The sequence below is a fragment of the Eptesicus fuscus genome, chromosome 3, assembly GCF_027574615.1.
Source record: "Eptesicus fuscus isolate TK198812 chromosome 3, DD_ASM_mEF_20220401, whole genome shotgun sequence".
Lineage (NCBI taxonomy): Eukaryota > Metazoa > Chordata > Mammalia > Chiroptera > Vespertilionidae > Eptesicus > Eptesicus fuscus.
Genome location: NC_072475.1, coordinates 31,884,559 through 31,898,088, shown reverse-complemented (window position 1 = coordinate 31,898,088; position 13,530 = coordinate 31,884,559). Strand labels below are relative to the sequence as shown.

At 40.5% G+C, this 13,530-nt stretch overlaps 1 protein-coding gene across 1 annotated transcript in view; it reads left to right on the top strand.

Annotated features, from left to right (window-relative positions):
* TNIK (TRAF2 and NCK interacting kinase) overlaps nucleotides 1–13,530 on the top strand; it is a 341,946-nt gene that overhangs the window by 77,382 nt on the left and 251,034 nt on the right. Inside the window, exon 2 of the mRNA XM_008142296.3 lies at nucleotides 7,061–7,126. Within this exon, the coding sequence (XP_008140518.1) occupies nucleotides 7,061–7,126 (66 nt within the window). The remainder of the gene's footprint in view (nucleotides 1–7,060; nucleotides 7,127–13,530) is intronic.

Genomic DNA, 13,530 nt, shown 5'->3' with positions numbered 1-13,530 from the left:
TGCCTCAGTTTCCTCATCTGTAAAGCAAAGACAACAGTAGTATCCACTTGATAGAGCAGTGGTAATGAAATGACCTAATTATGGAAAATGCTTAGAATAGTGCCTGGTACATAAATGCTCATGAGATGTTAGCTATCATTATAAATTTTATGATGATAACTAACTAAATTTGCTTTTATCAGTACTTGTTAGAAAGTTACATTTCTTTCATGGAATAGCTCGCCTTTTGAAATGTTGTAGTTACATTTCATTATGAAATAATGTAAACTACTCTACCTTGGAATTAAATTTTCTTTTCAGCCTCCCAGCAAAGGTTATGATCTGAATAAAGGCATGTGTAGCCAATAGGGATTCCCGACTTTGGTAAATGTCAACGGTTTGCTCTTTTCTCCTTGGTGTATGTAATCCTCTTTCCTGCTGCCCACCCTGGCTTTAGGAGCGACTAAGCAAATACGAGAGGGAGAATTAAGCTGATTCTTGTCTCTTAGCTTTCCTGCCTTTGTAACATGATCATTAGGAACAGCATCTTCCCCGTGTTGCATTGCACCGGGCCGCATCCTGACAGCCCATCTTCGCAATGCACATGAGGCCCAGCTTGCACCAATGGGCTTTATGAATTTTCTTCAGAGCTGGGAATACCGTAGGAGCTTTGCATGGGACCATTTTGTGCAATGGAGAGCGGGGTAAGGGGGATCGAGGGGACAGTGGCTGGGACGGCTTGCCTAGACTGAAAAAGGAAGGACCTAGGTTTGCTCGACCTTTGGCTCCACGTTCTGATCCCATTTTTGGTGACTTTCTTTCTTTTTTAAAAAAAATATATTTTATTGATTTTTTACAGAGAGGAAGGAAGAGGGATAGAGAGTTAGAAACATCGATGAGAGAGAGAGAGAAACATCAATCAGCTGCCTCCTGCACACCTCTCACTGGGGATGTGCCCGAAACCCAGGTTACATGCCCTTGACCGGAATCAAACCTGGGACCTTTCAGTCCTCAGGCCGACGCTCTATCCACTGAGCCAAACTGGTGAGGGCTGGTGACTTTTTTTCTACATATGTTGTAGAGAATTGGGAGTGAGACATCAACCTTATTCAGTAAATAGCTATTGCTAGCAGTTATGTGCGGGACACTGTGCTAAGTGCTGGGAAATACTAAGATAAATATGTTACAGTCCCCAAGCTCAGGGCATTTGTAATTCATCAGAGGAGAGAAATGGAAGAGGGTATAGTACTATGCAAAAGTGGTTATCATAGAGCTTATGCACAACATGCTTTAAGTGCAGAGAGGCGGTGGTACTAACCTGAGAAAGGCTTCCCAGAGGAGGTGGCAAACTGGGCTTTCCAGGATGGGCTTGCCTGTTAGAGAATGGCATAATCTTGGCAGACAGATGGTATGAACCAAGACACCGAGACATGACCGAGTGTGGTGTGTGAGGGAAATGGCAGGTGGTCTGAGGTGGTTGATTATAGGACAAAATGATGGAACACAAGGCTGAGAACGAAAGGTGGGCCCAAGAATGAAAGGATCTTGGTTTCAATTTGGACCACATCATGTAGAATTTTAAAGCATGGCGTGTTGTGTTTAGAAATGTTTATTTTAGAAAGATCAGCTTGAAGGATAGAGTGAAAGGAGGGAAGAACTGAGTGAAAGTAAATAGTCCCAGCAAGAGATGGTGAGTCCTGCTCATGTGAATGGAGGGGAGTAGATGGATACGGTGGGTATCTTATATAACAAAAGCCCAGGGACCAAATGGTGTAACAACCAGAGCGACCAGTTGACCAGTCGCTATGATGTGTACTGACCACCAGGGGGCAGATGCTCAATGCAGGAGCTTCCCCCTGGGGGTCAGTGCGCTACCACAGTGGGAGCGCTGCTTGGCTGACCATGATGAGCAGCTGCTCCTGCTGCAAACCCCTGGCCAACAGGCAGGAACCCGGGCTGCGTTCTTTGCCTCCTCGCCCCAGGCTCCTCCTCCTTGCTCCCTGCTGCCTCCTCCGGATGCCCGCAGGCCATGCAGCACCACCACCAGGCTCACAGAGCTGACCCCGGAGGCTGGGAGGTGGGTTCTTGGCCATCGCAGGATTGAGGCCTACTCCACTGCCTCTCAGTGCTATTGTCCCTGGGCTTGGCCCCTACTGGGTCCCCTGGAGAGGCGAGTGCTCCAGCTCCACGGAAGATGCCGGACCAGGGAGCAGCCACTCAGAGGGTGGGTCCACAGCTACTTGCCAGACTGGGATGAGCTGTGCTCCCACAGTGGGCCGATTCCCACAGGCCATGTCCCCCACCAGTGCACGAATCCCGTGCACCGGGCCTCTAGTTTGGAGTAAAGTCATTAGCACATGAACAACCTACCTTTAAGGTATGGGCAGAAGAAACAGAATCCCTGAGAGAGACTGAGTGGTGTATTGGAAGACAAAGGAGGGGATATGTTTTCAACAACCGTGTGGTACTCAGCAGTATAAATGCCTCAAAAGGGACAACTAGGACAGGACTGATTAAAAAACAACAACACACACACACTAAAAATAGGAGATTGAAGTCATTGGTGACCATTGGGAGAAATTACAGATGAGTCTTGAACAGCACGAGGGTTTGGGACACTAATCCCCCATGCGGGTGAAAATCCATGTATATCTTTTGACTTCCCCAAAAACTTAACTACTAGTAGCCTACCTTTGACTGGAAGCCTTACTGATAACATATACAAATGATTAACATGTATTCTGTATGTTATATGTACAGTATACCATATTCTTACAGTAAAGTAAGCTAGAGAATATAAAATGTTAAGAAAATCATAAGGAAGAGAAAATACATTTATAGTATTTATTTAAAAAAATATGCATGTAAGAGGACCCATACAGTTCCAACCTTTTTGTTCAAGGGTCAACTGTACATTTAGAGTCCTATAAGAGTGGGGAAAAAACAGCTGAATGCTTACCATGTTCAAATTCTATCACTATTCCTCAAGAACATAACTAAAAATTATATGCATTTGTGTAAGGGAATATTCACAAACATCTAGCTCTCCTGGCACTTAGATTGGGGGTAGAGGAGAAGGAAGTTCATGGTCAGTGCTAAGTTCAAGTGTCCCTGAACAATACCTCTGCCTTCTGCTTTCTAGGGTCTCTGAGAGCCCCTTCCTTGCAAATACCATGACTCTATCATGCCATTTTGCCTTATTACTGTCAGCATACTGTAAACATAGATGCTTATAGATTCTCTTCTAGTTCCAAACTGTTACTCATTTCTAGCTATGATGCTTGTAGTGGATGCTGCTGTATGTCACCCAGATGCCCTCTCCACAGCTGAGGCCCTCATTGTCCACCTGCTGGGAACATAGGCAGGTAGGGATGGTTCTCACCTGGGAATTGTCCTCAGCTGAAGCATGTTGCTTCCCCCAATATTATAACCTCTGGGAGGGGGTTGGAGGATAGCCTACAATGATGAGTCAATGGAAGTGGGGTACAAAGGCTCCCCTGCCTCAATGTAGGATAATTTTGAAGAGTCATCCCAGACTCATAGCTCCTGTGCATCCCAGTTGAACCCTTCCGTCTGCTCAGTCAAGTCCTTCTCCCTTCACTCCCCCACTGCGCACACACCAACAGACTCCCTCCGCGTAAATCTCAGAGATTTTCAGAGTCTATCTCCTGGGGAACCAACCTAAGTAGATGATTGTTTTCAGTTTGGTTGCTTACCCAAGAGGGGACGCCAATCAAAGTCTGCAATCCCTCTGACCTTTGCTTCTGATCCCCTTGGACATGTCCAGTGGAGGAAGCCTCTCTCCCAGTAGCTGGAACGAAAGTCAGCATTGAGCCTCCTTGGCTCCGATTGGTTGGGCCATATGCTCAGTATGGACTATTCAAGGAAGGAGAGAGCCGAGAAGTGAGCTGCTCAGCTCCTCCGGAGACCTAACCATTAAACCCAGCCCTGAGGAGGGATCCATGAGGTGGGATGACCCCTGGGTGTAGAAGCTGGTCCCAGCTCTGCACCCTGTTTCTCTCCCCCCGCCCCTATGCTCTACACCTCTATTACTCTTCCCACACTCCTTAAGGCAGCTAGTAGTCATCGTCCTGCATCGCCTTTCTCTCGTTCATTTTTTTTTTTTAGTGAGAAAAATGAATGTTGAAAACACAATTGAGATATTTCAAGCAAATGTAGAACCTCCCTTGAAATTTGTTGCAGAAACAGCACTGAGCAAACAAACTACTGGGAAGCACAGCTTAGAAACAAACAGCAGCTGCCACCATTTGTGGGCTTCTTTTTTCCTTTTCCTCATTTGTTTCTAATTCGTTTTCAATAAAACCTGCTGCCTAGTAGTTGGACAATTTTTCTTTCCTATCCTGAGGCCTCACAGGTGGCCTTGATCATGTCTTTTAGTGATGGGGTCTCGGTAGACAGAGCTTTCGGCCCTTACAATGTTCTCCTGTTCCCTGGTTCCATCTGGAAAGGTGTCCTCACCTCCCTGATCAGATGGGGTTTAGCTGGAACTTCTGGACGGTTTGATCTGTTGGGACACGAGTCTGCAGTGTGGTTTCTTGCCCTTCTGGCTTTATACTAATGGATAACGCTAATTCCTATTTTCTCAGTGACTAAGTGCTTCAACTGTTGGGGTTTTTTGTTTTGCATTTATTTTCTATGTGGACTCTTTGAAGGCACATTGCAAAGGGCTTTTCTTGGGCCTGATTTACTTAAAAACTGTAACTTTAAAGAAGAATTGTAATGTGTCACATTCAACTCATTTGTTTCCTTCCTCACGAGTAGCAGCCCGAAGCGGCCCTTATTCATTTCTGTGCTGCTAATGGTGTGAAATTCCTCATCTTAAATGTTATTATTGGATATTAATTGATGGCTGACTATGTTCAAGGCGTGGTGCTGGACCCTCACTTGTTCTTCACCAGAGCTCTGCTAGGTAGATGCCATCCAGTTTTTTCTGCTCATAGACTAAATTGCTCTCCAGGGTGTCCTAGGGTCCCAGCCAGTTGCGGCAAAGCTGGTGTTCAACCCAGATCTGTCTGAAGCCCCAGCTTAGGCTTCCCCGTTCCCTCTCAGAGACCGTAATAATATGTGGCAGCATTCTCATAACAGAAGTGTTGACTAGCTATAGTCATGCTTTTAGGCCAGAGGTGATAGTCTTTTATTTGTCCTTCAGAGTTTTTTGGTGGTTTTTTTTTTTAAGTGAGTTGTTGCCTAACATTTAAAAATTAGGTGAAGGTCTCGGGTAGGGTGGGAACTGGATGGAGCGGAGCAATGGGGGGACATATGAAATACACTGAACAATAAAGATCAATAAAAAAAAGAGGCAATCTCAGATTAAACAAATTGTTCCGTTTTTCTTTAAAAAAAATCTTTAGACTTGGCAATACCGTGTTCATAGGTTTACAGTATAATTGTTCCAGCGACATAAAATTTACCCCCCAACCCCACCCAAAGGAGACCTGACTTCTTCAGTTTGCCACAGGCCTCAGCAACCCTACTTCACGCTTAGGCCATTTTCGTGGTCCCTGTGGATGTGTAAGTCTGTCATTCTTGAGTTAGGCTTTTCCAGAAACAATTTCTGTCCAGTTAGGAATCGGTAGAGGTCAATGTCAATTTCTGCCTCTGAGTTGAATGTTACAGCCTTTGATTTTTCTTTTCAACATTTTGGGATAGTGATTCAGTAAGAAGAGCCTCAGTTGTTCAACATTTGGTGAGCATTCTAACATTTAGCTGACACTGAGGATAGGCAGACACATTTGGTGGTAAGAACCTGCATAAGCCGAAACCGGTTTGGCTCAGTGGATAGAGCGTCGGCCTGCGGACTGAAAGATCCTGGGTTCGATTCCGGCCAAGGGCGTGTGCCTTGGTTGTGGGCACATCCCCGGTAGGGGGTGTGCAGGAGGCAGCTGATCGATGTTTCTAACTCTCTATCCCTCTCCCTTCCTCTCTGTAAAAAAGTCAATAAAATATATTTAAAAAAAAAAAAGAACCTGCATAATTTCCCCATTTAGTTTGCATTCTAATGCCTGCAGGTATTCCTCAGGTACTGCAGGAGCTGGAAGCCACCTGCAAAAGGGTATTTTGCAGAGGTGGCATCGTAGCGAGGGGAGATGAATCCAATACCACTTAAGGGGGGCAGGGGTGTTACTTCCACGGTGACCACCTAGGTAAGGAGAGTACCACTTTCTTGACTGCCAGTGTTCAACACAACAAGCAGTGCAGAATTTTCAAAGAGGAAGATCTCAAAAATTAGAACCCCAAGATGATCAGTCTTTCATTTTATCTATTTTCTTTCAATTAAATCTTTATTATTGAAAATATTTCATATCCCCCCCTATTAACCCCTTCTAGCCTGACCCCATTACCCATCCAAGGCCTTCATCACCCTCTTGTCTGTGTCCATGGGTTATGCATATATGCATGCAAGTTCTTTGATCTCTTCCCACCCACCTACCCTCCCCCACCTTCCCTCTGAGGTTCCACAGTCTGTTCTATGCTTCTATGTCTCTGGATCTATTTTGCTCATCAGTTTATCTTGTTCATTAGATTACACATATGAGTGAGATCATGTGATACTTGTCTTTCTCTGACTAGCTTATTTTGCTTAGCATAATACTCTCCAAGTCCCTCCATGCTGTCTCTAAGGGTAAGAGATCCTTCTTTTTTATTGCTTCATGGTATAAATGTACATCAGCTTTTTTATCCACTCATCTACTGATGGGCACTTGGGCTGTTTCCAGATCTGACCTATTGCAAATTGTGTCTTGATGTACCTGCAAGTGTATTTCTATTTGGCAGTGAGAAATGTAAGTTGTTGTTGTTTAATTGTTTCAGTGGAAGTCATGTCTCTTTTTATCTGACTTTAGCACATCTCATAGAAATGTAAAATAGAAACAAAATATGGATTTTGACTAATTTCATAGCTGCAACTGAATTAAAGTTTAATAGTATTCAATATTAACACATCAGAGCCCCAAAGCTAAAGTTGTTATTTATTTGTGTATGTTAAATAACTATTTGCTTTTAATTAAGACAATGCCTGGAATATTGTTTGAATTTTTATGATTTGTTTATTTTCTTTCAGGATCCTGCAGGGATCTTTGAATTGGTGGAACTTGTTGGAAATGGAACATATGGACAAGTGTATAAGGTAAGTTCAGTTGAGTTTGAATATGGCTTATGTGTTGTTTGGGTTCATGAATGCTGAGTTGCAGTGCTGTCTGTTCTTGCTCATATATGCCTCATGCCAGATTGAAAATGAAATAATATACTGTACTTGTCAGTTGACTCTCCACCATTTTAAATATATGTGGAGTCCCATGGCCTAAACTGGATTCTGGGATTCAGGCCTTTCCAGTCATTGTGTATTACAGTGTTTATATCTGACACATGTCTGCATATTTGAAGTTCTTCAGGTGGTTAGTTTCCTTTACTTTAATCGTTGCCAGACTGGTTTTCAAAGGAGCAAAGGATGCCATTTACTTTAGAAATTTAAGCTATTAAAGTATCACAGCTGGAAAAGTAGATTTGTTATTGGCCTAGGGCATGAGTTAAATGAGTTTGGTGAACAGTGTTAGGAGAAAACTGGCTACCTCACAAAGCAAAGGCCTAATGCAGCAATGACTTTTTACAAGATACGAAATAATTAAAAGTTAAGGTTGAGTTAAGATTGAGCTGAGGAATAAGAAGTCCTTCTTGTGCTTTTACTAATTTCTGCTTAAAAATTCTCCCCAAAAATGCTTTTAAAAGCATTTTACTGTTCCCCCGTAAGTGATCTAAAAAATGGTTGTTTAAAATGTGGGTTGATTCCCTTTCTGATTATCAAAAGGAAATGGAAATGAACTGTTTTTAGACTAAAACTCAGGGGGTTTTAGTGAATAAGCTATTGAAATAACTGCCTTCAAAATAAACCAACTGTTTCCTTATGATTGTTTCTAGGGAAATATCCCATCATTTTCCTGAGTGGTAGGGATATAGGATGGCATTTCCATTAATAATTATCTCTTGTTTTATTTTTAAAAATACTTCTCTGAGGCCTAAACTTCAGTTATCTGATTCAAATAATTGTAGAAGTCATCCGGATAATAAGATTTCTAATCATATAGAATGTCAAGTATATACATACAAATATGTAAACATATTTTGTATATGTATGTATGTACTTAATATAGTAATTTTGAGAATCTGGTTTTTAAAACACAATTATAAACAGAATCATATTTCAACCTTTATTTACTGGGAGGTAGTACCCTTTGGTGTTCACTCCAAGGGAAAATTTTCTCTTTTAAGAAACCATTATTTCTTAAAATGTCAACCCTCTGCAGTGAGACAGAATGTAGTCTACCCAAGATGTTCGATTGACGTTGATTCTGTCTGACACAAGAAAGAAATGTGTCTCAGCAAATGCTTTTAAATACTTTCAATGATGATAATTAGGTTGGAAGATTGTATTATTGCATTTTGGGAAATTGGATTGAACTTGTGAATTAAAGTGAACTAAGGAATTAAGCTCTGATTTAGGCAGAAAATTACTTCTGATTTGCTATCAGGATGGAGAAGCAACTCTGTAGCATGCTGTTGGTTTCATGGTGCCATTTCTTAGAGCGATTCCATTCTATTGTGCTTCCCACCTATAGAGTACACATTTGTGGGATGATCCACAGCTTTGCCCACGAATCCAAGGGGTAGACTGTACACTCTTGCAAGAGAAGATAACAAAGAGGTTCAATTTTGGATGAAAAGGTTTGGAAAATCCAGAATTATCCCTAATACCTTGTACCTGAAAACAAAGAGGAAACAAATGACAAGAGGTCTCAGATCTTTTTAGAGAAGAAAGGCTTTTCCCATATTGTTAACATTATTATTCTAAAGGGTGCCATTCTCTTAGTGGTTGATACAAAACTTGGGCACCTCTCAAGCTGAGACTGCAAAGAATGGTCATGGTGAACAAATTGGACATTGTGACAGGAGACTTGGTCTCCTTCTCTAACCCTAGGTATTGTTTTGTGGCATCACAGCTTTTCTGTGCATTAGTCAAGTGAGAATGTAGTTAGAAATAACTCCCTACCCAGTTAAGGATTCAGTTTTTAGACAATCCAGATGATACTAGGTGGCACTCGCTCATGAACAGAGACACCTGGGTTTCCTGAGCCACTAATCCAGTTCTGCTGTTACCTTGAATTCTAAAGGATTAAAACTTAATAAAGTAGCAGAATTTGAACTCACGTGTGTGAACCTTAAAGAAAAATAACTTAAGAAGTGATTGTTTACATTACTAGTTATATTTAACTTTTATGGACTAGGTATATTTCTAAAATACTGCTGGCATAAATAGCAATTGTATAGCCCTACGAAGAGATTCCTATACAAAAATACCTCTATGATAAATACTTCCTTTATATTAGGTATTAGACCTTTGATTTTAATTTTTTTGTAAATTGGCTTTTGGTGTCCCTGGATTTCACATAGTAAGGTATGATTTTATGAACAATTATATGGACGTAGTCTTTATTTTATAGAAAAAATCATTATAAGCTGTTCTAAGAGGGTAATAATTTAACTTAATTTACAAGTAGTTTTTAAGAAACAAAACGTATATGTAGATATTAAGAGAATATTTCCTGAGGTATATCTGTATGTAAGCCACATACATCAGGATGTGGAAATATAAGTATTTTATGTAAAGGTCATTTAGTAATGATTAGCTTTTCAAAGTAGCTTCTCCTCTTACTTCTAAGTCTAGCTTGGTCTGTCTGTTTGTGGAAGGCTAGATTTGTTTATCTTTAGCATTTTGGTCCCAGGTGGTCAAGTGGCAATTCAGTATCTGTTTTTTACTTTATTTATAGGATAGAATACAAAATTATAAAGAGTAGTGATTCTTCCTCAGGAGTTTTAATGAGGAAACCATCTTCCTGGGCTCATGGCTCCCATTAAAAAACCAGCCAATGAAAGGACACCTATCTGTTTGTTCAATATTTTGGCTGTTTATTGGGATGCTTCCTATTGGGAACTAATGAAATCCCGACATGTTTTTGTTAAAACAGTAATTATTTTAATAGTTTGAAATAATGGTTAAGTGTTTGTTATTAAAACACCATTAAATCGTAGCTACAGATTTTAAAAATGAATGTTATCTATCCCATATCTTAATTTGCCCTTTAGTCCTGGGTGTCAGTATGAATCAGGAAGTTGGTATACCCCAGTATAGCTCAGGTTTCTCTTGAAATTTCCTTAAGGTTATAAAGGATGAAGTAAAGAGGCCATCTTGGTGGTTATAGTGTGTGTGAGAGAGAGAGCACTGTGAGTGTGTGTGTGTGTGTGTGTGTGTGTGTGTGTGTGTGTATGTGTTCAAAGGATTGCAAAGGTCCTCTTAGATCATCACCTAGTCCAGTGGTCGGCAAACTCATTAGTCAACAGAGCCAAATATCAACAGTACAACGATTGAAATTTCTTTCGAGAGCCAAATTTTTTCAACTTAAACTTCTTCTAACACCACTTCTTCAAAATAGACTCGCCCAGGCCGTGGTATTTTGTGGAAGAGCCACACTCAAGGGGCCAAAGAGCCGCATGTGGCTCGCGAGCTGCAGTTTGCCGACCACTGACCTAGTCCAATCATTATGATGTCAGCTGTCTATTCAACCCATCCTTGATCACCTCCAGTCATGTGGAGCTCACTATCTCACAGTTGGTCCATCTTCCTGCAACTCTTTTTGAATGTTCATTATCATATTGGATCAAGATTTTGGCTTCCAAAAATGTTTACCATACCCTCAGAGCTATCTAAAAAAAATAAATCCTCTTCACCAAGAACAGACTCCTTCGGGTATTTGAAGACTTCTCCCTACTTCCTCCAAACACATACTTGTGTCTCTTGCTTCCTAGACAATGTAACCTCAATGGCCTAATTAATTCCTCATATGCCACAGACCTGAGGCCCTTCATTATCTTGGCTTCTGTCTTGAAACTATTCTAATATATTAGTAAAAATAATGCTTTATACTTTTACATAGTTTTCTACTTCATAAAACATTTTATACCTATTATCTGACTTGTTATTTAATTCCTATAATAATTTGAAGAGAACCTTGTTCTCCCCTTAGACTCTTTATAGTTAGAGTTCCCTCTGCCCAGAACACTTTCCCCCAACCCTCTTATGACTGGGCACTTCTCCTTCAGGTCTCAGCTTGAAAGTTACCTCGTCAAGGAAACCACTTTTCATCCTTATATCTAATACAGTCAACCACCCCCTCTGCCTCCCTCCCTCCCAGACTTTATCACATCAACCTGTTTTATTGCCACTCTCTGAAATTACCTTCCTTCTTTGTTTATGTACATACATATATAAATAATTTCAATACATAAATAAAATAAAAATAAGGGTAGGGACCTAGACTATCTAGCCATCACTGTATTCACAGTCTGGAATATAATAGATGTTAACCATTGTAGGTCTCAGAATTGATCTTTATTTTCCTTAATAATTATTTTGATATGAATTCCCAGTTTTTTCAGTATTTCCCATAAAACATCAGTCTGCTTATTTCAGAAAATGCATATTTGCACAAAAGTAATCAACAAAATGCTCTACTTGTTTTCTTATAGTGGGAGGTGGATATTGAGTTTATATTAAATGGATTGTCAAATAGTCTGTATAATCAAGATCCATGCTGGAATTTTACAAAATGTGGCAAATCCGTTTTCTGGGATTCAGTCTCCTGGCAGAGATTCTCAAATTTGAGTGTATAAAATGAATATTTGGGAACTTATTTAAAATGTCCATTTCCAGGCCCAACCTCTGAAATTTTGATTCAGTAGGTCTGGGATACGGTCCAGGAATCTGCACATTAATTAAATATTGTATGGGTTCATTCTGATGTTCAGGGCCCTGGGGCCACAACTCCAGAAACTCTGTAAAAATGATTGTAGATTATTCCGTTGTAGGGCTGCTTGAATGAATGCTCATTTTAACGCGTTTTGTAATCATTTACTTTAGGATATCCACGCTGCTTCCAACTGACATAAGCTGAGAAAAGTATAAAAGCATAAAGTCTTGACCTGAGATGTGATGTCCACCAGTTCTGACGTACTCATTCAGAGATTTGACTTCTGGTGGTTTTATTTGACGTGCTGTGATTATAGTTTAAGGTTGTTCCTGAATAATTGAACTCAAGATCTGAGAATTGATATGGTCAAAGCTGACCTGGTATATAGAGAAGAATCTGAAACTGTTGTATTAGATTTTCTCCAATCTGAATATTGTGATCTCTTAGTTAACTTTCTGTTAATGTAGGACAAAGCTTTTTAATTGTAAACTTATTAATAGTCCTGAAATGGAGGCGATTCTATGACATACTTGGAATGCAATGTAGCTTTTCATAGTCTGTTCTAATGAATCATGAATTATACCATTCACTTATTTGTTAAGGAATGAATATGGGAGAATGTTGTGTTTCTTAGATAACAGTGGCATTTGTTTTTTAATCAAGAATTTCCAATATAGAGAATACAGTATTTCACATTTGTTTAGAGCCAATGAAAAAGACTCTATGCTTTGTGTGGAAATAATGCAGAGCCAATTGAGATCCTACTCTACAGAAGTGTGCAGTCAGATTATCTAATTAGTACTCTGAGTGCCTACTGTGTGCTAAATGTTTCCATATCTATTGTCTTAGTTATTCCTTGAGATTTTTTTAGGGGAGGAAATGAAAGGATTTATAAAACCGTATTATTATTGCAAGGCAGAGTTTCTCAACCTTAGCACACTTGACATTTGGGTCAGGTAGCTCTTTGTGGTGGGAGCTGTCCTGTGCTTTGTAGAATGTTTAGCAGCATCCCTGGCCTCTACCTATGAGATGCCAGTTAGCACCTCAAAGTCCAGACATTGCCAAATAGCTCCTGTGGGGCAAAATTGCCCCCAGTTGAGAACTGCTTCTCTAAGGATAAGACAAACTAGCAAAACTCTTAAAATTAATGTGCAAACAGAGGCGGTGGGAGTGTAGAATATGGAGCAATTAATGTTGCCCAGACAGAGTGGGGACCTGAATGGATTGTGGGAGGGGGATTTGGAAAAAGCTTCGAGGCCTTGGCATTTGTACATCTTGGATTGTAATTTAGCATTTGCATAAGCGGAGAGGAGTGTAATAAAAAGGAGTCTGGAGCAGGGCTGAGCTGGATTGCCCATCTGGTTCTGCTTCATTCTAGTTGTGTGAAGACAGCCAATTTACTCTGAATCTGGACCTTTTCCTGTTAGTAAGAGTATAGTGGAGGGTTATGAAAACTGAAGTGTACTGTATGTGGAAACTCTCAGCCAGTGCCTGACACATAGTAGGCACTCAGTCAGCTTTTCTCCTTCCTAACACATGTGCCAGTGGGAACCTGGTTTACCAGTTCTTTCCAGGGTCTTGTTTTTGTAGAAGATTATAGGATCTGAAAGAAGCATTCAGAGAAGATGAAGTCAGAACACACTTACCTTTGTGCTTTACCTTCCACCTTTGCATTCTTGGTATTTACGTAAGCTCAGAATTGCTTTATTTATATTAAATCCAATGCTCAATA